At 37.9% G+C, this 27,610-nt stretch overlaps 1 protein-coding gene across 1 annotated transcript; it reads left to right on the forward strand.

Annotated features, from left to right (window-relative positions):
* The first annotated feature begins 92 nt into the window (after positions 1-92).
* LOC125492898 (uncharacterized) lies at positions 93-1,698 on the forward strand. The gene is made up of 3 exons (XM_048635640.1): positions 93-304; positions 435-1,244; positions 1,389-1,698. The coding sequence occupies exons 1-3, from the start codon at positions 93-95 to the stop codon at positions 1,696-1,698; spliced, it is 1,332 nt and encodes a 443-aa protein (XP_048491597.1).
* The last annotated feature ends 25,912 nt before the right edge of the window (positions 1,699-27,610 follow it).

Consider the following 27,610-nt stretch of genomic DNA (forward strand, 5'->3'; position numbering starts at 1 on the left):
TGTTGCTGGCAGAAGTATCCTTCATAATGTGTTGTTGTGTCAAGATTTGGTTAAGTGCTATAATAGGAAAGCTACTAGAGCTTGTTTGCATGATGAAGTTTGATCTCAAGAAGGCCTATGATACATTGAACTGGCAATTTCTGCAGCAAATGATGGAAGGTGTGGGCTTTCCTGCTGAGTTTGTTCAACTCATTATGACCTGTGTGACTACTCCTAGGTTTTCAATCATGGTTAATGGGGCTCTCTCATACTTGTTTGGTGCCAAGAGGGGTCTAAGACAAGGAGACCCTATGTCTCCTTTACTGTTTGCCCTATGTATGGATTATCTGGCTAGAGTGATTGACTATATTGGAGAACAAGATGGTTTTAAATTCCATGCTAGCTCACCTATGCTTTGCTGATGATTTACTTCTTTTTTGTAATGGTGATTTTAGATCCATTTACACCTTGTTGCAAGGTGTTCAACTGTTTTCTAATGTCTCTGGATTGGAGGTTAATAGAAGTAAGTCTGAGGTGTATTATGCTGGGATCTGTGAGGAGGTTATTCAGAGAGTAAAGGAGGTTAGTGGTTTTCAAACTGGTAAGATGCCTTTTAAATACCTAGGAGTACCTATTGCTACTAATAAATTAAAGGCTAGTGATTGTCAATCCATAATTGAAAAAATGGTCACTAGGATTAAAGTTTGGAGTACCAGGAATATGTCGTTTGCTGCTAGATGTCAGCTTGTTAACAGTGTCTTAATGAGTCTTCACACCTATTGGGGTCAACTATTCCTCATCCCAAGAAGTGTGCTTAATGAAGTTAACAGCATTTGTAGTTGTTTCTTGTGGAGAGGCACTCACAATGATACTAGACCTGGCTCTGTAAACTGGGAGAAGCTTTGTAAGCCTAAGACAGCTGGAGGTTTAGGGTTGAGAAGCACTATTAACTGGAACATTGCTGCTGTGGGGAAGCTTGCTTGGTGTATTGCAAATAAGCAGGATAATATGTGGGTTAAGTGGGTGAATGAGATTTATATTAAAGAGCAACAGTGGAGTCACTACATGGCTCCTGCTACAGCAAGTTGGGCTTGGAAATACATTTGCCAAGCAAAGAATGAGATGAGTGAGAAGCTAGGAGAAGATCAGTGGCTGCATGATGTAAAATTCAGTATCAAGAAATACTACACAGCTCTGAATGGCTGTGACATTAGAGTTCCTTGGTGCTCTTATGTCTGGAACAGAATGTCTCAGCCTAAACATAGGTTTGTATTATGGCTTGGGTTGCAAAACAGATTGAAAACCAAGGATAGATTGAAAAAAATTGGTATATGTGCTGATGATAAGTGTGCTATTTGTGGTCTTTAGGGTGAGTCTGTGAATCATTTACTGTTTGACTTTTGTTACAGCAGCCAGTGTATTGAGAAAGTTATGAGATGGCTTGGGGTGTCTTGGAAGGCTAGGAATGTGCATCAGATGTGTAGATGGATCAGGGGCAGATACAAAGGCTCTAGTTTTCAGAAGAGGGTGGTGTTGGCTGCTCTTGCTGCAACTGTCTACACCATATGGAGAATTCGAAATACAGCTTATTGGGATGGAGTTGTGATGATGATTAGTAAGGCTGTTCAGAATGTTCAAAGCAGTGTGAAAGGAAGAGTTTTGCAGTTAATGACTGATAAGGTTAAGGATAGAGATCGACTATGGATTGAGCATGTATAAGTTGGGTTTGTCCAGCTTGTAGTTTGGATTGCATTTGCAATGTCTAGGTGTATTTGGAGTTGTGTTTAATTTACTTATCTTCTTCAAAAAAAAAAAAAATGTTACAAGAAGAAAATATTTGAGTATTGTATCTAAGAAAGCATGTTAAATGATTCTATGTTATTGTGGTATGAATGGACAATACTAAGAATAAACTTCGGCAATAAATTTATAGTCGATCAGACTCCCTACAGGTGATGAACAATGGGGGCATTGTGGGACTTGTTCTACACTCCTACGCAGGCCACCTGTGACGACGGTAGTGTCCTTATAAATTTTGATAACTCAAGTAGGCGAAAGGTTCTATACGATCTTGGGGGTATGCATACTAAGGTGATGGATGTGAGACGGAACGAAACCGTATTTGCATTATCTAATAGACCAAGTTGTCTATTGAGGATTAAGTAGCCCGTATGGTTCGAGTAAGATGACGGTGCCGTTCGTTGCCAACTAAATGAAAAGTAAAGAATGTAATGCTATTGTAATATCATGTCTAGGAATGATCCTTATTGCTTTGTTTATGCGTGTATGCACTCAATGCTTTACTATGTACTTAGTATAGCTGATTGTGTGTTATTATCTTGTTTGTTGAGCTGTGATGAACCATTGATGCTACAATGGGGACAGACTAGGTGTGCTAGTGTTGCTGCATGATGTTGAGCATACGGGGGATAATACTTAGTCTTGAAACTTTAAAGCATTTTAATTAAGCATTATAAGACTAGCATGATTTAATTAATCAGTTTATGGTTTCAATAAAAGGGGTCGTTGATGATTCCCGAGTTGTAGTTACATTTTATTTTCGTTGCATTTCAGTTTTCGTGACAATGATTTGAGTTAACATTTCTTTTCAATAAGCCTTGCGTTTCACCGCGGCGGTAACACTCCCAAAGTCGATGAGACGAAGTCGTAAACGTCTATGAATTTTGGGGGGTGTTACAATTTCTTTTTTCCATATCCATCATCTTATGAGCACATGGAAGACCATGCATATGTCTTAAATAAAACCAACAAGCGAAACCATCAGCACCAACTTCACTTACACGTTTGCATTCCTCAACAAGCAAGTGTTTAATCTTATGTGATACTCGACCTTTCAACAACATAAATAGTTGACATATTATGACATGAGGATCTCTATTATGATACCTTTGAAAAATGACTTTTATTTTACATTTTTGTGCCTCCAAAAATGAATGAATAATTGGCTATATTCTGTCCAAACAACCTGTAGAAGTCTTTAACCATGATCTCACTGCTACATGAGCTCTTTCCACCCTGTAATATAATCAACAATAATAACAAGAAAAATATAAAATTATAATACTTTAAGTACCCAAAAAGCGCATCAAATTTATTTGTTTGAAATTTTTATTTACCTGTTGGTCGTTTTTCACGATGGCATTGTAGATATAGTTATGGTCGACAATCAGCTTCACTAATTGTTGCATCACCGACATACCATACATTGGCTCAGTTTTTGGCTTTTGACAAGCATTATAAATATGTTTCACTATAGTTAAAATCTCTTCATCCACCCTATGAAAATTTTTCATGATTTGACTAAGCAGTACATGAGATTTAGTTCATTCTTCTACCAAATCAAGCTCATGTATACTTAACATGCCAATAATCGCATGACCCTTATTGAAGTTTGGAAGATGATGATTCTTTTTTCCATGAGTGATATACATGTTCTAACCACCATCAATATGCTCCTTTGCTTGAATTAATAAATAACACAACCTTTTCTTTTTTTGTACCGGTAAATTTCTCCACATTAACATGTTTTCTAGGCGTATATAGTCTATATCAACCGCTTCTCTCACAAGTGAGGTAGCTTTTGCATTTCTGATGCCTTTCCCTTCAACATGTATATTGTGATCAAAAGATGATTATCACCATATTATGCATCCTATCCAATTCATTAACCCAACTATCACCAATGCTTTCAGAGTGAGATATATTGTTGTCGTGGTGAAAAACTCACTATAATCAGGTATATTATCAATGTCCTCTTCAATGTGAATATCATCCTGACATTTATGAAAACAATTAAATAAAAATCTTTTAACCTTTATCATAAATTTAATTTCACATCATACATGAATAATACCAAAAGGAATTTCACAAACGCACAATATATAGTTTTATCTCTCTCTATTTATTGATGCTGCCAATTTCCCCTCCCTTGTTCTTGTTCAATGCTACTGCTGGAGTTGTTGTTGCCGAGGCCCCAACCTTCTTCCTCCCCTGCTTGTGTTTCTCTCTCCTCACGCTAACTACTGTTGCCATCGTGGTTGTGCCAATCCATCCTCTCACGCTGCCGCCACTCATAGCTGATAGTGGTGGCGCCACCGAGCTACTACTCTTGTTGGTACTACCCACTTTCCAATCCCTCTTTCAGTTTGATTCTATTCTAGTTTAAGTTTGGATTATGATAAGTAAAGTAATGATTGATTATGGGTTTAGTTTAGAGGAGTTATGTTATTGTTGAATCATGCCAAAGCATTGATTAAGCATAAATTTGTGTTACCTTATTATTGATCTTAAGCGTAATATATATATAGTACAGTAGTCCTTGCAATAAACAAAGCCTTATCCATGAAGGATAATGAATCCTAATCAAAGCCTAATCCATGAAGTATGATGAATCCTAATCACAAACAAATAATGTTGAGAGTCCTATATATACTATACTTCCTAACACCACCCTCAAGTTGGGCATGGCAAAGATCAAGAATACATAACTTTGAAACAAGAAATTCAAACTATTGTTTGCCAAGAGCTTTAGTGAAGATGTCATCTAATCGGGCCTTCGTGGAGACATAAGATGGAGCAATGAACCTTCAATAATAGCATCACGAACAAAGTGGCAGTCAACCTCAACGTGCTTTATTCTTTCGTGAAAGACAAGATTCTAAGCAATATGTAGAGCAGATTACCTATCACATAATAATGGAATAGCCTTGGGATGATTGACTCCTAAGCTTAACAGTAAATCTTTCAACCGTTTTAATTCACAAGTGACAGAAGCCATAGAACGATGTTGAACTTGTGCAAAAGAACGGGAAACTTTATGTTGTTTCTTGGCTTTTTAGGAAACAGGAGAATGACCTAAGAATACAATCCAACCAGTCAAAGACCGTCTAGTAATAGAGCAAGCAGCCCAATCAGAGTCACACCATATTTGGGGAGAGAGATCACTATCAGCGCGCAAAAGAATACCTTGATCATGAGTGCCTTTAAGATATCGAACAACACACAAGGCAGCCTCCCAATGCTCTTGGCAGGGGCCTGCATAAACTGAGATAGGACATGAACAAAATAAGAAAGATCAAGTCTAGTGACTGCCAAATAAATCAAGCGACCAACAAGACGACGATAAGCCGCGTCATCTATAAGAGGTGCACCTGTAGCTTGTACCAGATGATGATTATGTTCGATGTGAAAAAAACTAGGCTTGACACCTAGTAAACCAACTTCATAAAAAATGTGAAGAGTGTATTTGCGCTTACAAAGAAAAAGGTCCATGGCACTCCTGGCAACTTCGATGCCCAAGAAATATTTGAGAGAACCCAGATCTTTCATTTTGAAACGAGCGCAAGTATGTTTTGAAGGTGTGTAACACAGCAAAATCATTCCGAGAAATAATCAGATCATCAACATAGACTAAAACATTAATCTGCATATTTTTATGAGTATAATTAAATAAAGAGTAATCAAAGTAGGATTGAAGGAAGCCATACTCTTTGAGAGCCGTGATAAGTTTGGCAAACCAACAGCGGGGAGCCTTTTTGAGATCACACACAGATTTTCTTAATCTGCAGACAAGATTAGAGTTAGTTCCTGCAAATCCAAGAGGGGGTTTCATATAAGCTTCTTCTTCGAGATCGCCATGGAAAAAGGCATTATGAACATCCATCTGGTGAAGCTCCCAATTTTTGGAAGCAACAATAGCTAGAAAACTCGAACAATAGTCAATTTTGCAATAGGAGCAAATGTTTCATTATAGTCAATACCAGCTTCCTGATGATTACCAAAAACAACTAGGTGAGATTTTAAATGTTCTATCTCACCGTTAGCTAGGTACTTGATACGATATAGCCACTAACTCCCAAAAGCCTGCTTACCATGCGGTAATTGTTCCAAAGTCCAAGTGTCATTGTCCTCAACAGCTCTAATCTCATTCTGCATAGATGTTTTCGACTTTTTATCTTTCATAGCCTCCTTAAAATACTTGGGTTCTGTATGGGTTAGAACAACAACAAGAAACTTTCTATATCGCATAATAATTTGCACAATTAATATGATGAGCTATGGGATAAGAAATACCTGAAGATATTGAGGAATGAGCAGTAGAGGAGGATGGACAATCCACTTGAGCATAATTAGTAACATAGTCCTTAAGTAACACATGCAGATGTTTTTCTTGAAAACTCCGAACTATAGGTTGCTCAGAATCAGGACGTAGAGGAGTAGGGGAGGCTGAATGTGTAGTGGGGAAGGAAACGTCTACAGACGCATGCCTAATAGAAGAGCTTCGGTGATTAGGCGCGAAGGTCAAAGAAGAAGAAGGGTCCTAGCGGACCGGTGGGGGGAATTGGGCCTAGAAAGTGGAAGGCAAGGATCCGGTTTGTGAAGGAGAAGGGTTTGAGTGGGCGTGCTAGGTAAATTTTGGAGGAGTAGGAGAGTGTGTAACATTGGGCCGAAAGAAAGAATATGAAGGTGGGAAAGTTGGTGTAGGCTTAGGAGAGGAAGTTGGGGGATGATTATTGCGGGGACGAAGGTTAGTTTGTGGACGTGATGGATCATCATACTCAAGATAGGCAAAATCATTATCAATAGGGACATCGAAATTAGGGACAAGAGCATAGGGATCAATATTAACATCTTCGGGAGTAAGAAAAGGGAAAACAACCTAAAAAAACTTGACATCTCTAGACGCAAAAATTCCTTAGTGTCAAGATCAAATAATTTCCAACCCTTTTTACCAAAAGGATACCCCACAAAAACATATTTTCGACTCCTACTAGTAAATTTGTCACCCTTAGTTTTATGATTGTGAGCAAAATGAAGACATCAAAAAGTTTTTATGGTCTCATAAGCAAATAAAGAGGCATGAAGAACTTTAAAAGGAAATTGATTATTCAAGAGAGGAGAGGGTGTTCCATTTATAAGATGAGCAGCAGTTAGGACACTTTCCCCTCAAATATAGATAGGGGAAGGTGCCTTGAAAAAGTAAGACCCGACTCACATTTAAAATATGTTGATGCTTTCGTTCAACACAACCATTTTGCTGAGGAGTAGCCACACAAGAGGTTTGAAAAAGAATACCAGTGGCAATAAAATAATCATGGAGGCAACTAAATTTAGTGCCATTATCACTTTGAACAATCTTAATCGTAGAAGAAAATTGACGATCAACCATTGCAACAAAATTCAGGAACATACAAAATACTTCTATTTTATCTTCCATTAGATATATGCATACAACTCTACAAAAGCCATCAACAATGGTTAAAACGTAACGGGCACCACAAGAGGATAAATGCCTATAAGGACCCCATAAATCACAATTAATTTTCTCAAATATGCGAGAAGCTTTATTAATGCTAATAGGAAACATATTTCTAGGATGTTTAGCACGAAAACAAATTTCACAATTATGATCTAGACTTCCCTTATGACCACGTAAAGGGGGAAGCAACTTCACTACTTTCTCAGAAGGGTGACCCATTCGGCGATGCCATAACTCGAACTTTGAAACAACATCATGAACAGAAGCTGGAGGAGCCATATGACTGCTTCCATCAAAGTAGTAAAGTCTGTATTTTCTACGTCCCGTTCCAATCAGTTCCTTTAGTTGGTTCTAGCACACATAGATGAAGAAAATTGAACAATACAATGCAAATCATTAGTGAGTTGAGAAATAGAAAGTAAATTGCAACCAAACTTGGGCACCAATATAACATTAGAGAGAGTAATAGTGGGAGATAGGCACATAGAACCATTTTTTTTTATAGCAATTCGCTAAATCACTGTTAGGAAGACCAATAGGACAAGGATCATTATCAATGAATTTAGAAAACCAAGATGAGTCACCAGTGACATGATGAGTGGTACCTGTGTCAATAATCCATGAATTTGAATGAAACATACCATTAAGCCTTTCAGGAGGCAATTGTGCGATGCCAAGAAGCCCGTCAAGAGCCTTTCATTGATCAGTTGTGAAAAGACTTGATGGTGCAGATGATGTGGACATAAGCGATGATGCGGGCAAGGAAGAAGAGGCCACTGCATTGGTCTTTGGTGGGCCTCGGCCACGGGATCGTGGATGCACATCCCCCGCGATTCAACGGGTGAAATTGGGCCTGTTTTTGGGATAGCCCACAAGCTCATAACATGTTTAGATCTCACGGCCGGCCTGTTTTGTGGCAATAGGAACACAACAGCTTTGAGCGGCAAATCAAGGCATCATGAACCCTTCTAGTGGGTCACACCCACGTGGTTGGTCAGTGCGAGCCACAAAACCGAGAAAATCACTTGGTCGGGTCAGATCAGTTTTGGCAAGGCGAACCCTCTCCTCTTGAGACACGAGTTGGTTTGCTCGGTCCAAGGAGGGAAGAGGTTCGGTAGATAATATTTGTGTACAAAGGCGGGAATAATATTCATAATTTAAGCCCATTAAAAAATCATGTAATTTTTCAGTTTCACGACGGGTTTCATGAATAGAGTCAGCAGTACATTTAGAGAAACAAGTGCAGGAAAATAAGGGAACATGATGGAATAATTCCTCCCAGAAAGCATTAAGTTACCATAATAAACAAAAACAGGCATAGATTTAGGTTTTTCACAATGTGCAATTGAAACCACGACGCCCCAATTCCAATTCCTTCTAACAGGTTTGATTTTTCTTTGATTTGAACGTCACTCCCAGTATTCAAAACCACGACAACAAACCCACAAAATTCAATAAGAGAATAGTGATAAGAAAACGAGAAGAGCTATACTAAGAGAAAGGCCCTCCTCGATGGATAAAATCATTGGTGAAGGAACAACGAGCACCTTCCGACGGATAAGATAATAAATGCCAGATGGCATGCCTTCTCAGTGTAACAGTAGTTGTTGCAAGTCGCAAGCTCCAAGCTCCAAATTTGAGCTTCCATGGCGGTTTAGAGATAGATTTGGAATCGCGAAGTTTAAACTAGGGTTTTAGAAGGAATTGAGTTGGAGCAACTAAAATTTGCAGGATCCATGGTGGAGAAAGAAAGAGAAATGGGGAAAATGGGCATTGAAAGGAGGAAGGAGAGAGTATGAGAGTGAGAGAGAATGGGAAATGGCTGGAGTAAATCTAAAGTGTGTGTATGTACTGGAGTTTCTTGGACTGGGTATTGGTAAAAATTAGGGCTGTGAAAAACTGACCCAAACGAGACGTGATGGTTTTCTCTCCATGGTGAAAAGGCGATTGTTTAGGGATTAAGCTAGCCATTATCTGCCACCGATGGGTCGCCCGAAAAAACCTCAGACTTCTCCGCTGAGCAAGCCAAAAATAGCCAAACACATAACCTTAACACTAAAGATCCGAACTCGAAGAACCTGCAAACCAATGTAAAAGTAACCAACGAGATATTTGGACATACTTCTCCTGCTATTCAAGCTGCTATTGATGCTATCAATGAGGCCTTTAGGGATCATAATCCTCTTCAGCAACTGTGATAATGCCTAACCGTATGATTATAGCAGGCCCATGGTTCTAAAGACATGGACTCCTGATTTTGACTTCTAGAGTGAAGTGTTAAGAGTAATTCCCATATGGATTAGGCTTTATAATCTTCCACTTAATTATTGGGGGACTGAGTCTCTGAGTAGAATAGGGAGTCTGGTTAGGATACCTTTGTTTGCTGATGAATGTACTACATGATGGGTTTTAAAATATATACCGCAAGTGCACGATGTCTGTTTAGCAGAAATTGGCAAATACAGGTCAATCCACAAGGAGAGGAGTTCTGTAGATTTATGCTCAATTATTTAACTACTTCAAGAGAGGAAATTGATTAAAGAATCAATAACTAAACTAGAATAAACTAAAACACAAAAGGATGTAAGTTTATTAAATAGTTAAAAACCTAGGGCAATCGATCGGTCCACCATGCTTATACCAACTTAATCACTACAATATAGTTCAACAATACTTGGATTGAGGTTCGAATAATTAGAGTATTTGGTTAATCCTACGGTCGGGCATTAACAACTCTTAGACTAACATATGCCAGTGCGGTCGCTCAACATAATCAAATCTACCTATTGTAACAAGCCTCTAATAAATACGATCTCTCGATTCTAACTCCTATTAGCTAAACATAACTCATTATTGCAAAATTACATGATTTAAACAAGCATAACAAATCAATAGTAATTATTCTAATTCAATCCAAATATCGAAGAACTTTAAACCATAATCATAAAGGTATAAACATGGCTTCCCTCTCTAAGCCCTAGAAAAAGTTTACTCATTCATGATAATAATAAACTCAATAAACATAATGCAAGTAATGGTATGTTTGGATATGTGAATTACATTTCAAATTCTGGAATTGATCGATTCCATTGTTTGGATGAGTATGAATTGGAAATTCAGAATTTGTCACAAATTCAAGATTTATTGAGGAAAGCCCATTAAATGAGGAAATTGAAATGATGTGATTTTTTTGTCATTTGAAATTACTTAACTTACTTCTGAAAACATCTATCACTCTCTCCCCCTCCCCCCTTTAAAAAACCCCCACACTATCACTCTTTCTCTCTCCTCCACCTACTAATCTGAATTTATTAGTTTTTTTCCCAAACAAGAGTATTTGGATTTAGATTCAAGAATTTGAATTCTTGCATTTTAAATCAAGCAATTGAAATGAATTCATCATTCCCAAACACAACCTAAAAGAATTCATGAAATTAAACAAGTAAAGTGGAATACCGAATGATTGAGGAACAATGGAAACAAAATCAACGATCTCTATAATCTTCAAGGGTAAAAGTTCATACAAAGCTAGAGAGAGAAAAACGCAGAAAATGATGGTCTAATCGAAAATACTAAAATCCTATTTATACTTTTTACAAAATCGGCTAAAAAAGGCAAATTAACCGTCTCGATAAACCGCCTGGTCGACCGGGCGAAATCCGCTCAATCGGGCGACGGTGATGCACCTTCTACGACAAAAAGGAAAATTCGCCCGGTCGGGCGCTTAAGCACTTTTGGCCTTTTGCTCGCCCAGTTGACCGGGCGGGAAAACTGCGATTTTTTGTTAACTTGCGAAGGCCGTATCTCTCAAATCAGAAGTCCGATTGGGGAGTGTGACCTATCATAGAAAGACCTTGAAGTCTAGTTTCAAACCCAACGAGAATTTATTGATTATCAATTTTTTATCAAAAGTTATGATCAAACTAGTGGACAGGTGTCAATTTTGGCATTTCTTTCACTAACTTTTTGCTTCATTCTAACTCGAAATTATCCCAAACGGATGCATTGTGATCCTTGTGCAAGCTATCTTCATCTTCAATGATTAATAGGCTTGATCTTAGATAATCAAAATCAATTTGCATGAAAGTAACCTAAAAATCATCGAAACACACAAACGGGGAGTAGCAGAGCACAACTTATGTAATTCAAAATGCATCTAAAAGAAGTTCTGAATGCAATCAAAATGCATCTAAAAACTATATATAAATGTGACATATCACTACATAGCAACAACGTGTTACTTTTGCTCGCATGTTGGTAGAGTTTGATGTCACTAAGGAACTTCCTAGGGATGTTCATATAATCATATCAAGGATGCTTTAGGAAGAATTCTTGAGCAAAAAGTGCATTATGAATGGGCCCTGCTTACTGTCTCAAATGTGCTACTATAGGCCATGATTGTGCCAAAAAGAAGACTGTTATGGTTAATAAGGAGAAAGAAAGAGCTAAAATAACTTAGAAATGGGTGCCTAAGTCACTCAAGCTCAACCTAGTGTTGATGCAGCACCATCAGGAGTTATTCAAAATCAGATCTAGGATAGTGCACTTATTCCAAGCTCTGCTGCAGGGAATGTTGAAGGTATGAATGTAGGAGTTGTGCAGCCAGATAGGGATATAGGGGATCACACTATTGCTGCCCCTCCAGTTCTAGTGTGGAACATTGTTACTAGAGGGCAAAAAGGGAAGGATGCCATGGTAATGGAAGGGCTTGGAGTTGTTACGCATGTAGTGGATGAGGCAGGGGTATTACCTTCACAGTTTCCCGAGGTTGATGATAGTATGCACTTGCAATGTAAGAGGGTTGAACAACCCTGCTAAACTAGGTGAAATAAAGAATTTTATGGGGAAACATCAAATTTCTCTTATGGCTCTATTAGAAACTCGAGTTAAAATTCATAATAAGGATAAAATTTTGAAGAAGTTTGGTAATAGGTGGAATTGGGTGCATAACTATGAAGCTTCTGATAGGGGAGAATGTGGATTGTTTGGAATCCTGCTGCTGTAACTCTGCCAATCATCCATAAATCAACTCAACTTATCCATTGCTATATGAGAGATAAGCAGAATGGTGATTAATGCTTGCTCTATGTGGTTTATGGTTTACACATTGTGGACGATTGAAGAAATTTGTGGTTACAGCTTAGTACATTTGACAAGAATATTGCTGAACCTTGGTGCATTATGGGTAACATTAATGTTGTCCTAGCTGTTGAGGATAGGATCAATGGGGTCAATGTCTCCTCTTATAAAACAAAAGACTTTATGCACTTACTTAATGCCACTGACCTTAGTAAGTATAAGTCAAGTGGGCACTTTTTCTCTTGGTCTAACAAGGGCACTAGAGATGTTAGAATAGTAGCAAAATTGATAGATGTCTTGTTAATTCATATTGGTTAACTAAATATCCTAATTTGGTGGTGGAGTACATGAATCCTGGGCTTTTTTATCACTCTCCCTTGCTTCTTCAGTGCCATCAGAGGGCTGGGGGAAGAGGTAGGCCTTTTAAGTTCTTTAATCACATGGCTTCCCATGATCAATTTCCATCCCTAGTAATGGATCAATGGCACAATAGCATTGGTAGACAGTGTATGATGAAGAATGTCTGGCTGAAATTAATATATGTGAAGGTTAAACTCAAACTTTTGCATAAAGCTGAATTTGCGAATATGGAAGCAAGGATTGATCTAGCTAGAAGTAAGCTTCAAAGAGTTCAGAGTAATCTTCAGAGAGCCCCTGACTATCATGTCTTAACTCGGGAAGAAAGAAAATGTTCTCAGTCCCTGCATAAATTTCTGAATGTTGAGGAATCTGCTCTGTGGCAGAAATCTAGGATTTTATGGTTGAATCATGATGATTCTAATTCACAATTTTTCTTTCATGCTATGAAATAAAGATTTCTACAGAATAGCATTGACATGTTGTATAATGCTGCTGGAGACAAGCTTACTACAACTGCTGATATTCAAAATGAAGTGATAGGCTTTTATCACAAGTTACTAGGGTCAGGTGCTCCTTCTCTCCCTATGGTGGATATTACAATGCTTAGAAATCATGTTCAAGTGAAGGTTGATGATGCTGTTATGCTTGTAAGGCAAGTTACTAGATAGGAAATTGATGACGCTCTTTGGGCTATTGATGATGATAAAGCTTCGGGTATTGATGGCTCTAACAGTCATTTCTTTAAAAAGGCCTGGCAATTTATTAAAGCTGATATTTATAATGTTGTGTTGCAATTTTTTGACTCTGGTATACTGCTGCCTGACATAAATTGTACTCTTGTCACTCTTGTTCCTAAAGTGCACCATCCTTCTCTTGTGAAAGACTTTAGACCTATTGTTTGTTGTACAGTCCTTTATAAGATCATGATACTGACTACAAGGATGCAGTCCATGATTGGGAGTATTATTGACCTTGCACATGCTATTTTTATCCCTATGAGAGCTATATCTGACAACATATTGCTTGCTACTAAACTCATCAAGGGCTACACTCATAAGAACATCTCTCATAGATGCATGGTGAAGATTGATTTGAAAAAGGCCTATAACTCTATTGAATGGTCTTACCTGGAAACTGTTATGAATGACTTAGGCTTTTCCACTCAATTTGTCAAATAGGTTATGGCCTATGTCACTTATGTCACCTTTTCTATCCTCATTAATGGTGCTCCTTGTAAACGTTTTGCTGCTAAAAAAGGCTTGTGACAAGAAGACCCTATGTCTCCATTTCTTTTTGCAATAGGAATGGAATACTTGTCTCGTTCCTTATGGCATTTGAAGACTGATGGTGTGTTCCATTTTCATTCTAGGTGTAAAAAGCTCAATATCACCCACTTGATGTTTGCTGATGACTTGTTGATTTTTTCTAGAGCTGATACTAAATCCTTACAAGACTTTATTTGGGAGGGGTTAATGTGGATCAAAAACACATGCTTCAATCAGTTGTGAATATTCCTTTGGATGTTTCCCCTTTAAAGACATAGGTGCTCCTCTCACAGTTAGGAAGCTCTTTTACCATGAGTGTAAGCCCTTGATTGATAAGACTATGGCAAGAGTGAGAGCTTGGTCATTAAAGAAACTCTCCTATGTTGCTAGGCTCCAACTTGTAACCTCTATACTTCATGGATTCCAGCTTTATTGGTGTCAAATATTTGTCCTCCCCAAGAAACTTATGAAGGAGATTCAAAGCATCTGTAGGATGTATTTGTGGACTGGTCAGGGGTCTTATTCAAAGAAAGCTCAGATTTCTAAGGAGACCTTATGCTTGCCTAAAACAGGTGGAGGCTTGAATATCAAAAATCTCCCTACATGGAGTAAAGCACTTTTGGGTTGTTTCTCAAAAACACGACAAACTCTGGATACAATGGATTCATGCTTATTATATCAAACACCATGATATTGTCACTATGAACATTACTAATAGGCTTTATTGTGCAATGAAGAATATATTGGAAAGCAGACAGATTTCTCATGACTTTCAATCCCTTACAATGCTTTCCTTCCTTCTCTATGAAGAGATTGTATATTAGTATGTGTGGTGTCTTTGCTCCTGTGAGGTGGAAGAGAATCATTTGAACAACAAGGCTAGTCCTAAATCCTTATTTGTCACTTGGTTAGCTCTTCATGGCAGACTTGCTACTAAAGATAGGCTCTATGCCTGGGGGTTACTCCCGATAATATTTGCCCTATTTGTAATACTTCTAACGAGTCTGTTGTGCATCTCTTCTTTGACTGTCCCTTCTTCAGTGCCATATGGGAAGCCTGTCAATAATGTTTGGGGCTACTGTCACTAGAAGGCAGTTTAATTCTGAAGTTTAAATTGTGGCCAGCAAGAGTAGAAGACGAAATGACCATTCTCAGTTATATTGTATGATGTTTGTGGAAGTTGTCTATGAGATCTGGATATAAAGGAATGCTAAAGTGTATGGGGGCCAAGTAGTGGACACTACTGCTAACTTTAAACAGATTTGCTTTAGAGTTGCTAGTAGTTGTAATGATCAAATGAGAATATTACTAATTAAGCAGAGGGTTGTAGGAATATATGGCCCCTAAATATTTTTTTTTTGGGTTTTCTAAATTTTTTTTACTAGGATTTAATACCAAAAGCTTAACAAATCCAATTTTGGCGCCATATTCCCGCCAAAATAATTTTAAACTAATAAAAATACTAAAATATCTTTTGCTTAAGATATTTATTTTAGATAATAAATATAAAATAAATATTTATTTATTTAAATAAATACTAAAAATATGGGGTATTACATTTAACCCCAGTTTCTTTTTGACTATGACTATATAAGGTATAATATAAGTAGTGTGTATATTTTTACCTTCAATGTTGTTGTTGGTCGAATTTTGGGAATGTAAATGTGATTTTAGGCCTTTTTGGCCATTTCACATCCATTTCCTAGATTTTGAGTGTTTTAACCCAAATTTCTTTTTGATTATGGTTATATAAGGCATAATATAACTTTTGCATTCACGAGCATTTTTGTCCTATCCTTATGTAGATTGGCTTGACAGAAAAAATAAAGGCATCCAGTGAGTTCACTCTTAAAGGCCACATCGATGCATTGCACGAGACTTTATGACGGGACCACAGTGGAAGTGTCAGGGGCATAGAAGGTGTCCGCCTCGGGTTGAGCAAGGTTTATGGCAATCAATACACTACAACCACAAAATCAAGTGTAAATAGTCTGAATTCGTCGGCTGTAGATGTGGAGTCTATCAAGGCTGCCATTTGGGAGGAGCTAAGGGAGGAGATGACATATAACTTCAACGTCATTTTAATTTGGAGAAAATGGGTTTACCGACTTTTTCCCTGCAGAAGAGAAGTAATGTCATTATCCCACAACCGACTAGTGATCCACAAGGATCCAATAATCATATGATACTTTATCTGATCCACCTCCAGTACTCGCGTTGAAGGTAAGCAATTCATCCATTTGCTTTATTTATTATAAACAACTTTATTACTTTTTTCAATGAACTAATATAAAATGAGTTTTTTTTCAAAGGCGGAGAACGCATGCGAACTCTTAGCTCGGGGGGATGGTCCTGATAGATTCATTCTGGTAGCATATGGCCATGCACAACCCCCGAGTGATTGAGTACACTTATATAACCAGTTAGTGGATGATAACCACTATGTGGGCACCATCAACGCGATCGTCACTGGTTTTGAAGAGTTACCTCTTCCACTACCACAGCCAGAAGTTGATTTACATTTGCTGAGCCATGCAGTTGGCAGTTATGTTCTATGGCCGAGTTCATTGGTGCGGTTTTTAGATGAGGTACAATGATTAGCATACTATATATATGCGTCTTTTAGTTTTATATTTCCTATGATATATATATATGGTTATTAATATCTTTACTTTTTAACTAATTACTATGTTTCGGGAACGGTGGGTTCACATGACATGAGGGCAAAGAAGGTTGGTTCACCTGTTAAGAAGGTGAAGGAAAATGTTTCATGTGCAAAGAACCCACTTATACTCAATCCAAAGGTGTTGCGAGGTCTGAGAATTCCATACTTTTGAGTGCACTAGCAATTTAGCCGATGATAGTGCAATACAGATTGTTTTGGAGGCGCGATAATTTTACTACATTGAGGAGTCATCAACCTTCATTTCTAAGGTCGACATCAAAGAATTCTTATGTGAGGAAGAGTTATGTGTTTCCATGATCCAAACTTTCATGAGGTAATACATAATAAGTATATGTTTAATTAGTTTTCAATTCAACATCCATAATAAGTAAGTTTGCTAGTAATCAATATCATCTCTTACGTTATTATACAATGAATTCAATGGATCAAGTGGCTCAAATATGTTTGGTTGGTTATGTACACACATATTATGAGATGACAATTGCTTGAAAAACAAAGTCGAAGTGAAAGAGTATATCGAAATGAGTTTCAAAGCATCAACTAGTTTAGGAGTTTAGATCGTCATTGTCGCATATTTTGGAAGGTATGTTTGTTAAACCCGCTTTACTTCTATTTATTCGATAATTAAGTTCTAATTGTTCCATGATTAATAGTATATTTCCTTGTTGATTAGCGCTCATTGGACAGTTGTTGCGATATGTTTGTCAACTAACAAAGTGTACCACTTCGATTCATCACGACGAAAACAACCACGGTCCTTACTCCTCAAATCATTGTTAAATGCGTAGCCTAACTGAAACTATATATATATATATATATATATATATATATATATATAATATAATATATATATATATATATATATATATATATATATATATATATACATAGTTATTAATATTACATGATCTTATAATGATGTATTGATCTAGTGTGATGAAGAAAACTATTGGACGAAGACTTGCATTAGCAAAAGCTCCTGTTTGGATATCAGTCGAGGTAATATGAGTAATTTGATTGTCCATACATATAGAAACATCCTTTTTCACTACATACTTATACAGATCTAACATGAATGTCTTTCGATGCATGTTTTTAGTGAAATTTAAGTGTTGCATGTGGTTAGTACGTGATGAGGTTCATATTCGATATCATCAACCATTGCACTAACATCGAAAAACTTAAAACGGTATGTAACTTATTAGTATATATATATTATGTTAATTTAGATTATATCGATGGGTAGTAGTTAATTGCTTTAGAAACCAAAGTAGCAAAATTCACAAAAAAGGTCATATAAGGCCTATTTTGGCCTTTTCGCGTCCAATTTTTAGATTTTGAGTCATTTAATCCCAAATTATGTTTGAACATGATAATATACGATATAATATAACTAGTGTGTAGATTTTTAGGCTTGCATTTGTTGTTGGTCGAATTTCGGGATGGTAAACATGATTTTAGGCCTATTTTGGCTGATATGCGTCGAATTTGTATTTCTCGAGTCATTTAACATCAAATTAATCTTGAACATGATAATATCAGGTATAATATAACTATTGTGTAGATTTTTAGGCTTTCATTAGTTGTTGGTCGAATTTTGGGAACGTAAATGTGATTTTAGATTTAGAGTCATTTAACTCCAATTTTTTGATGAGTATGACTATATAAGGTATAATATAACTAGTGTGTAGATTTTTAACCTTTAATTTATTGTTGGTTGAATTTCAGGAAGTTATATGTAATTTTTAGAGCTTTAGACTACGGTAAATGAGTGAATTCTTATAGTATGTGTTTTATTCACTACTACATAAATGACCTAATGCAACCTCTGAAAACCGTTGCAATAGATCCCAAAACCGTTGCAATAGAGCTATTGCAACGGTTGAACAACCGTTGCTGTTGCTGCCGTTGCATTAGACCTAGTGCAACGGTTTTTAGGCCTATTGCAACGGCTACCACAAACCTGTTGCAATAGGTGTAAATATCTGTTGCATTAGCTATAGAGCCTATTGCAACGCCTTTATGCCTATGGCAACGCCCTCCAATAGCTATTGCAACGCCATATTACTCGTATTGTGTCCCATTTTGGCATCTAATGCAACGCCTCTTTATATGTTGCGATATCATCATATAGCTATTGCAACGCCTCTAATACTAATAATATGCCTCATTGTGACACCTATTGCAACGCCTCCGTAGCTAATGCAACTCTAACACCATAGCAGACTAGTAATAATACATTGATATGTACATAAAATTATATATTCATAAATTTATTTTGAAATTTTATACACTGAAGAGGAATTGTGTATACAATAATCATGAGCTCGTGAACAAATTTACGAAATACATTATTACAAAAGTCTATTAACTAAAAAACTATATAAATTTATGGTTTCTCAATTCTCTTCAAGAGAATTTCTACATGTAAAATGCTCCAATAAATCACTCTCCATCTAAAGTGCTTCCATGCCTTCCTACAAGTAACTAGTTTTCTTGACGTGGCGTTCCATTTGTTCATTTATGGACCTGCAAATTTAAATTTAATCAAATTAGTAAAACCAAAGCTTGTGATTAAGTTTCTTTAAACATAGTTGTCCTATTATAGAACCAAAATCAAATCTTCAAGCAACATAAAAGGTGCCAAATCAGATGGAGATTGTCTCACATAGAGCGCTCTTTAAGAATAAAGGTGCCAAAATTTAAGTATAACAAGAATTTCTATCTAATGGTTTGTTTGTTATTTTTTAATCATGCTAGAAAACTAAAGCATATAATTCACTAACAGAGGCAAAATATATGAAAGAAGACAGGGATATACGGGATCATCAAATCCTTATAAATCAAACTTTTCTCCAAGCCGTGACCTTATCTACATCAATAAAGATGGAAAACATCATGTTGTTTGTTCCAGCTCATTGAATAGAAGCGATCCAATCGAGCCAGAGGATGAAAACACAGAGAAGAAATCATCAAAGCCTGAAATCACAACTTAGATTAATCGAAGTAACTTCAGATCTTGGGTATAGATTGAAAACTATAGATCTCCAGTTAAGCCTATGCTAGACATCTATTGATCCCAGTAACATAGGGTTTTTGTTCATGGGAGTGATACAATTTCATTTTTATGCTTAATTTGCTTACGGATTTGTCAAATCGAGTTGAAGCTCATAGGTGGTTGCATTTTGGAGAATTGTGTAGCTAGTTGGTTCATAACTGACAGGAAGAGAGACAGAAAGCGGAATTAACTTTTCAATTCTCGAGCAGATTACTTATATTAAACAATTTCCGTACCCCCACCCCCCTCTTTCTTTTGTAAAGGTTTGATTCCACTACCCTTTTTACTGAAGAACTAGAACTAGATAGTGTAGTGGACCTTCCTTCTCTTCCACTCCTTTTCTAGGATCTCTAGGGTATAGCCAGGAGTTCAGAGAAACTTATTAATGATTTCATTTGGATGGGGGAACGAGAGAAGAGAAGGGACCACGAAATCAGGTAAAGTCTGTACAGGGACTGAGTGTTCTCAGGAATTCCCCTCTGAAGCAATTTCTACCACTTGAGAGATTTTCTCACAACTTGAAAATCAAGTAGTGAGAGAATCTCTTAAGTGGTAGAATATGCACTGAGGGGAATCCCTTGGAGCACACCCTTGTAAAGTACGGTGATTAAGTAACTTTGGACTGACGATCTATGAAGACCCTTTAGGACAATCCTCCAAGTCCCCCTTTTATCTCACAGTATGTTTCTGAGCAAATTTTTTTTATATATATATAATTCCCAACTAGTTTTCCTAGATTGAGAACATCCTATAGTTTCAATGTCACACCTAGAGAAAAAACAAACACCCTTCTTTCCTGTAATAATTTCGAATTTTCCATATTGGGATGTCTCATAATAGACTTTACATAACTTATTTAAACATTTCAGCTTCTCTCCATCAACCCCTTTGTTGTCTCCATCCCAACACTTTTCTCTCTCTCTCTCAAAGTCTCTATCCTACTATCAAATTTTCTATCCACAATTAACAACTATCCTTAGCTTTGCCAAACAATAATGTGAAGTTCTGTTGAGGGATGAAGGGGAAGACTTCTATAGATCTAAAGGCTAATTTTGGTAAATTCATTCTTTGAGCTAATGTGAATATCTTACTAAACATTTAATTTGCACATGGTCTTTGCATAGACATGCCATATCAAAATGTCTCTTAAACTGTGATACTGAAAACTGGAACAATAACAATTGTTCCTAGTAGTACCTGATTTTCATTTGCTTTTTTAAAAGATTACAGACAAAATAAATTGGACAATTGAGACAACTAATTGATACAATAATACATTCCTATCTCTACAAAGGGCATTAGCTAAATAATGTATGAAAAACAAAACCAAAGGACAAGCTAATCAAACTTCTACTTGAAAAAGAAAAAGAACAAACAAAATTTACGAAGCATACCTGCTGAATTGTTTGTGCTTCCTGTTTATAGTGTAGTAACAAAAAATTGTTGGACTAAATTAAGAAGGCTACATAAAAGTCAACCATATAACACTTCTGAGCTTGAAACATATCCCCTCCAACAAGGCGCCTAGTTCTGAGGCTCTCTTTCAAACTCCATATGACCCTGATGTTCCCAAACTTACTATTCACGATCCGTAACAGGTCAAAATCAATTCCATACAGGCAAATTTCTGGTTTCTACGCTTGCCTTCTCCCCTTTTAAATCCTTTCCAGTACCCCCCGCCCAGAGGGGCCAAAAAACTATTTGTGCTTGGTGCTGACTTCTTTAATCAATGATTATCTATTTAACATATAGATATGTACTTGAGTTTACCTCAAGACTCAAGAGTAGAGAGAGGGGGAGTTAACTTTACGCCCTTGCCTAATTTACTTGACGACATTACCTCTAATCGAGTTGAAAAGTTAAAGCAGGTGATGAAAAGTATATAATGCATGAAATGAGTGTCAAGGAAGTTGAAAAAGGGTACCTGGATATGATCAAGGAGAATAAGCTGAAGTTCATTTCCTGCATTAGATACAGCCTTCATTACACGCTTGAGTCTCTGAACTCCTGGCTATACCCTAGAGATCCTAAAAAAGGAGTGTTAAGAAATGTGTAGAATAGGAAGAGAATCATTAGCTACATACTTTATCTATATAACTAAGATTCTTTAGCAGCTCAAGTTTGCTAAAAACACCTTCGGGAAAATGAACTCATTGATAACCAGCAATACACAACAACGGCATTTATATATTAATATCTAATATACTATTATGAAGCCTTCAAGGAATCCGTTCCGGAACCCCATATGAGTATGATGTGGCAACATAATAAAATTTCAAAAGCACGAGTGCAACAAAACTACTTTTCAACATTTCTTCTGAAATCTTGCAGCAAAATTACAGCACACTGGATGCAAAAGGGCTAGCAGATTACCAGTAGTTAACGAACAATGTCCAAGATAACATTCAATCTAGGAGCATGCATCTCGGCGATAGAAACACTAAATGAAGCAATTTGATAATTTGTCAAAACCAAATTAGAGAGTAATCTAGCCTGAAAACCAACTCATAAAAATAAGATCTCACTAAAATTAGGAAAAAATAAACAATGGAAAGCTTCTTGCCTGCTATTGCTTTTTTTTAACATTCAATAGAATACTTATATAACCATAAAGAGGGGATATGAAAACCTCATTAGTCCAGTACATCAGAAAATGACAACAAAGAACCAAATTATCCAAAACACAGATTTGCCTGCTATTGTTTTAACTTGTAAAAAAATGAACTCTAAACATTAGATTATCTTGTTAGATCTCAATCAACCATTCAAATCATTACTAACATCAAAATGTACGATGTAATTCAAGTATTTTAAGAAAAGTGCAGCAATTTTGACACAATCAATTACCAAAATTACGATAATTATGTGATTAAGTAACGAGATATGTAAAATTTATAACTTTTAAATCGAAGTAAACCAAATGAAACTAACAAAATAAGAAAATTTAAGCTAAAAACTGAGAAATTCGAAAATTACAGTAGAGCAGTGGCGACCGGTAAGCAGAACACGAGCAGCGCAGGCGAAGTGGCTCCGAGATGGCTCCGGCGAAGTGGCAACGCAGGCGAGAGAGATAATCACACGAGGAGAGGGTGAGAGCCACCATGAGAGATAAAAGGGATGAAACAAGGGTTTGGTTTCTTGGGTATTTAATCTCACGAGGAAAAAAAAAAGATAAATAGGGGTTTCATTTCATACTCTTATGCAACGCGATATATACCCTATTGCAACAGTTATTAAGAAACCGTTGCAATAGATTTAAAGACCGTTGCATTAGCATACATCGTTGCAATAGACCGTTGCATTATGATTAAGCGTTGCATTTGACCGTTGCAATTGCTTCAAAATGTAGTAGTGATTCCTTGGTTGTTTTGCAAGGTTTATATGAATATAACTTTGAAGGGCTTCACCATGGAGGAGTTAAATGAAGTTCGGGATAACTTGGCGACTTACCTTTGCGACGAATGTTTATGAACATTTGGGAGGATCATTTTTCCAAATATATGTAAACTTTATCAATTGTACGTACACTTTATACATTATTTCAATATATTTTAAAATTATTTACAATTTTTTTTATTGTATTTCGGTTATATTTTTCCACTTGTGAGAAAAACCAAAGTAAGAGGATGTGGGTGGTGGGCATAGGGTATGGGAGGTGGTATGTGAGTGGGCAGGGGTGGGGTGGGGTGTCGGAGGTGGTCTGTGGGTGGGAAGGGGTGGGGTGGGGTGTGGCAGGTGGGGAGGTGGGTGGGAAGGAGTGTAGGGAGGTGGGCAAGGGTGCGGTGGGGTGGGATGTAGGAGGTGGTATATGGATGGGCATGTGGGTCGGCAGGGGTGGGTGGGGTGTGGGATGTGGTATGTGGGTGGGCATGGTGTGCGGAGGTGGGCAGAGGGTATGTAGGTGGTCAGTGGGTGGGCAGGGGTGGGGTGGGGTGTGGGAGGCGGTTTGTTTGTGGGCAGGTGGGTTGAGTGGGGTGGGGTGGTGTGTGGCAGGTAGGCATGTGGGTGGTCAGGTGGGTAGGCAGGGGTGTGGGAAGGTGGGCAGTTGGGTAGGCAGGGGTGTGGGAAGGTGGGCAGGTGGGTTGGCAAGGGTGTGGGGAGGTGGGCAAGTGGGTTGGCCGAGGTGGTAGGAGGTGGGCAGGTGTGTGGGCAGGGATATGGAGAGGTGGGCAGGTGGGTGGGAAGGGTGTCGGGAGGTGGGCATGTGGGCAGGTGGGTGGGAAGGGTGTGGGGAGGTGGGTGTGGGCTGGTGGTGCTGGGTGCTGAAGGGTGTGGGTATGGCCTGTGGGTATTGTTTGAAAAAAGAAATTTAAAAAGGAATGCGGTTTTAGACATAAAGCACAACCCTTCTATAATTGAAGGACTGCGGTTAATAAAAAACGCAACCCTTTTGATTATGAAGGGTTGCGTTTTTTGTTAAACCGCATGCCTTCTGAAAGTGAAGGGCTGCAGTTTTTCTCCCTAAACCGCAGCCCTTCAAGTACTAAAGAAGGGTTGCGGTTAAGAACTGCAGCCCTTCCTTTTGGCTGAAGGGCTGCTACAACAAGTACTGTTGGCCGAAAACGCAGCCCTCATGGCTGTTTTGACCGCAGCCCTTGCATATTTTTCCACTAGGGTTGTTTAATCAAAACACATCAACTTAATTTTATTAATGAAGAACGTGTATCATATATTACACGCATAAACAAAGTCCTAAACAAATACAAATAATAAGATGATATATAAGAAAGACTCCTAGCTAAGCTAAACAAGCAAAGCCACGCCTAAATAAAGATAACCATGAATAATCTTATCTAAGCTAAGACTCCTAACAAGTTAACAAATCAGCCTTTGTGATAACTATATCACACGGCAACCTAAGATAGAAACTTAAGACTTTTAGAGAAACCAAAAAAAAAACTAGCAAGGCTCCAATGATTTAAGGGAATTAGACTCCTAAACATAATAGAATCCCTTTATCATTCAACAACTAAAATAAAGAGTTATAAAGCAAATAAAATACATAGCACTAGTAGAATAAAGGCTACTTGCTGCGGTTAAAAAGTGCCCTAACAATTAAGGGCCCAGCAATAGGTATTAATAATATTGCTGCGGTTTTAAACCGCAGCAATATATACCAATATTGCTGCGGTTTTTTAGGCCAAACCGCAGCAATATATGAATTTTTTGGCGGAAAGTAAGGTGACTGAGAGATAATATTGCTGCGGTTTTTAGCCCAAAACCGCAGCAATAGGGTCCTACAAGAATTTTTTTTTTTTTTTTTTTTTTTGCATTTTGCCATAAGATTTGAAAAATAAATCCCGAAAACAAACCCATCCACAAATAAGCATTATATCATTTAATAGAAACCAAAATCAAAATGAAACCCACATCACTTCTCATTCACAATAGATAAAACTAACAATAAGAACCAGAAAATTATATTATGCAGTAAAATCTAAATAAAAAACTGTACCAAATTATAACTATACCAACTTACAAAGAAAATAAAGATAATGAAAACAATCAGATCTAAGAAACAAAGATAATGAAAACAATCAGATCTAGCAGTATGTTCTTTCCCGGAGATTCATCTGAGAAGGAACTTCGAAAATTCAGATTTGAAAGGGACAAAACTTCGAACAAAACCCATCCACAACTTCGAAAATTCAGATCTGAAAGGGACAAAACTTCGAACAAAACCCATCCACAACTTCGAAAATTCAGATCTGAAAGGGACGAAATTCATCTAAATAATGAAAAAAAAACGAAAAAAAACCCGAAGAAGGAAGTCGTCCGCTTCGTCGGCTTCGTGGAAATTCATTGCGTCCGCTTCGTCGGCTTCGTCGCGTCGTCCGCTTCGTCGGCTTCGTGGAATCATCCACAAATTCATCGCGTCGTCGCCGGAAATTCATCCACAAATTCATCGCGTCCGCTTCGTCGGCTTCGTCGGCTACGTGAAGTCGCCGGCTTCGTGAAGTCGCCGGCTTCGTGAAGTGAGGGTTGAGAGGTTGAGAGAGATGAGAGAGAAGAGGAGGTTGAGACGTTGAGAGAGAGATGAGAGAGAAGAGGGGCTGAGAGAGACTGAGGGTGAGAGAGAAAATGTTCAAAAAAACCCTAAGTTTTGAGCGCTGAAAGAAGTTTTTTATTTTTATGGGTGATTCACAGCTAATATTGCTGTGGTTTTCTAGTAGGACCGCAGCAATATATTAAAAAAAATATATTGCTGCGGTCCTACTAGGAAACCGCAGCAATATTAGCAGTAAGGGCCCACATGTTTTTAAAATGGTAACCGTTAGACAATATTGCTGCGATTTTGGGCGGAAACCGCAGCAATATTGTCAATTTTTATTTTTTATTTATTTTTGCGTGTTATATTGCTGCGTATAGGTAAAACCGCAGCAATATCACCGCAGCAAATAGCATTTATTCTACTAGTGTAGCTTCAAAAGAATTAGGGAACTACATAACGAGAGTCCCAACAGAAGTAGGACTTGTCAAACTTGATGCTTCACACACGCATCATCCTCTCCTCCTTAGAATCCAACTTGTCTCAAGTTGCGTCAAAACACGCCACAAGATCACTCGCACTCAAGGTAGCACAAATGTCGTGTGTAAGCAACACCTTGTAAGTCTCATAGCCTAGTTTCTTCACCACTTTGAATGGATCTTCATCCATAGGATCACCATGCTTATGGTTAATGTGGAGTTTTTATGTTGCCAAGGCAAGCCAAACATAATCCCCCTCGTCCAATTGCGAATTGTTGCGCAAGAGCACCAGCTTTGCAGGGCTCCCCTTCTTGTTGTTAGCCACGTCCAAGACCTCTTCCCTACATGAACTCAAGCATACATGAGGCGTAGCTACAACAGCCGTACTCGAACTGTATGCACTCGGTGAAATAGCACTAGGACTAGCCATAGGCACCAATACGCCCCTTGGAGGCAAAGGCTTCAATCCGATTCTTTCCCCATCCTTCAAAACCGAGTATATATTGTCCCTCCCATGATGAATGGAATTTCTACTAGACTGCCATGGACGACCAAACACCAAGGAGCAAGCAATCATAGCACCATATCAGACCATAGTTGATCCATGTAGCCACCTACGCAAAAGGAAACAAGAGCTTGCATTTTCACCCACACACCACTCTTCTCATCCAACCAACTCAGCTTATATGGCCTAGGATGTTCTTGAGTAGGTAGCTTTGCATCATCAACCACAGATAAAGCACATATATTAGCAACAATAATAATCGAAAACAACTTACCATTAACGAGGTATCGAGTTTGAAGCAAGTTCTCCTTTTGTTCGTGCTTGTCAGTTGGGTGTGGAGTAGCCATTAAGGCTTTGCGCAAGAGCAAGCCTTTATGTTCTTTTTCCGCCTTAAACATTAGAGTAGCTTGCCAAAAACTCTCGCGCACCACATCCTCATCATCAAAGCCAACAACAGTCACGAGGGCTTGATGATCCCTCACCAAAACTAGGACTCGATTTGGCACTCCCTTTGCAAGTGATTGAAGCCCCTACACTTGAAGCACATCTTCTCCTTCATAGTTAGTTTCCCTTGTCTCAAAGTTGAAGTCTTTTTTTGTGCTTGAGCCCCAACGCTTGTTGAAGATGCACCCTCAATATTACGCTTAGATGCGGCATCTCCCCCCTGTGTTCCTTCAACCCTTGGTGCCATCACACTACTCCCTTCGCTGGCCTTTGGTTTTTGCTGCCTTTCTACCTTCTTGGCTAGTTAACACAAGTCATCAAACGTCTGATATGGATGGAGTTTCACAAAATCAGCAATTTTTTTTCTTCAAACCAATTAGGAACTTGGCAGATTTTTGCTTATATTCATCCTTGTAATCACATGCCAGCCACAACCTTTCAGACTTCGAAATATAGGCTCCCAAACTCAACTAATTTTGTTGCAAGT

This window comes from Beta vulgaris, chromosome 8 (genome assembly GCF_026745355.1).
Source record: "Beta vulgaris subsp. vulgaris cultivar EL10 chromosome 8, EL10.2, whole genome shotgun sequence".
In the NCBI taxonomy this organism is placed as follows: Eukaryota; Viridiplantae; Streptophyta; class Magnoliopsida; order Caryophyllales; family Amaranthaceae; genus Beta; species Beta vulgaris.

Excerpts from the sequence above, each read along its gene's own strand:
- LOC125492898 (XM_048635640.1), top strand. The coding sequence starts at position 93 with ATGAAGTTTGATCTCAAGAAGGCCTATGATACATTGAACTGGCAATTT. Across the intron at positions 305-434 it reads GACCCTATGTCTCCTTTACT|ATCCATTTACACCTTGTTGC; the intron begins GTTTGCCCTATG and ends TGGTGATTTTAG. Across the intron at positions 1,245-1,388 it reads ATGTCTCAGCCTAAACATAG|CAGCCAGTGTATTGAGAAAG; the intron begins GTTTGTATTATG and ends CTTTTGTTACAG.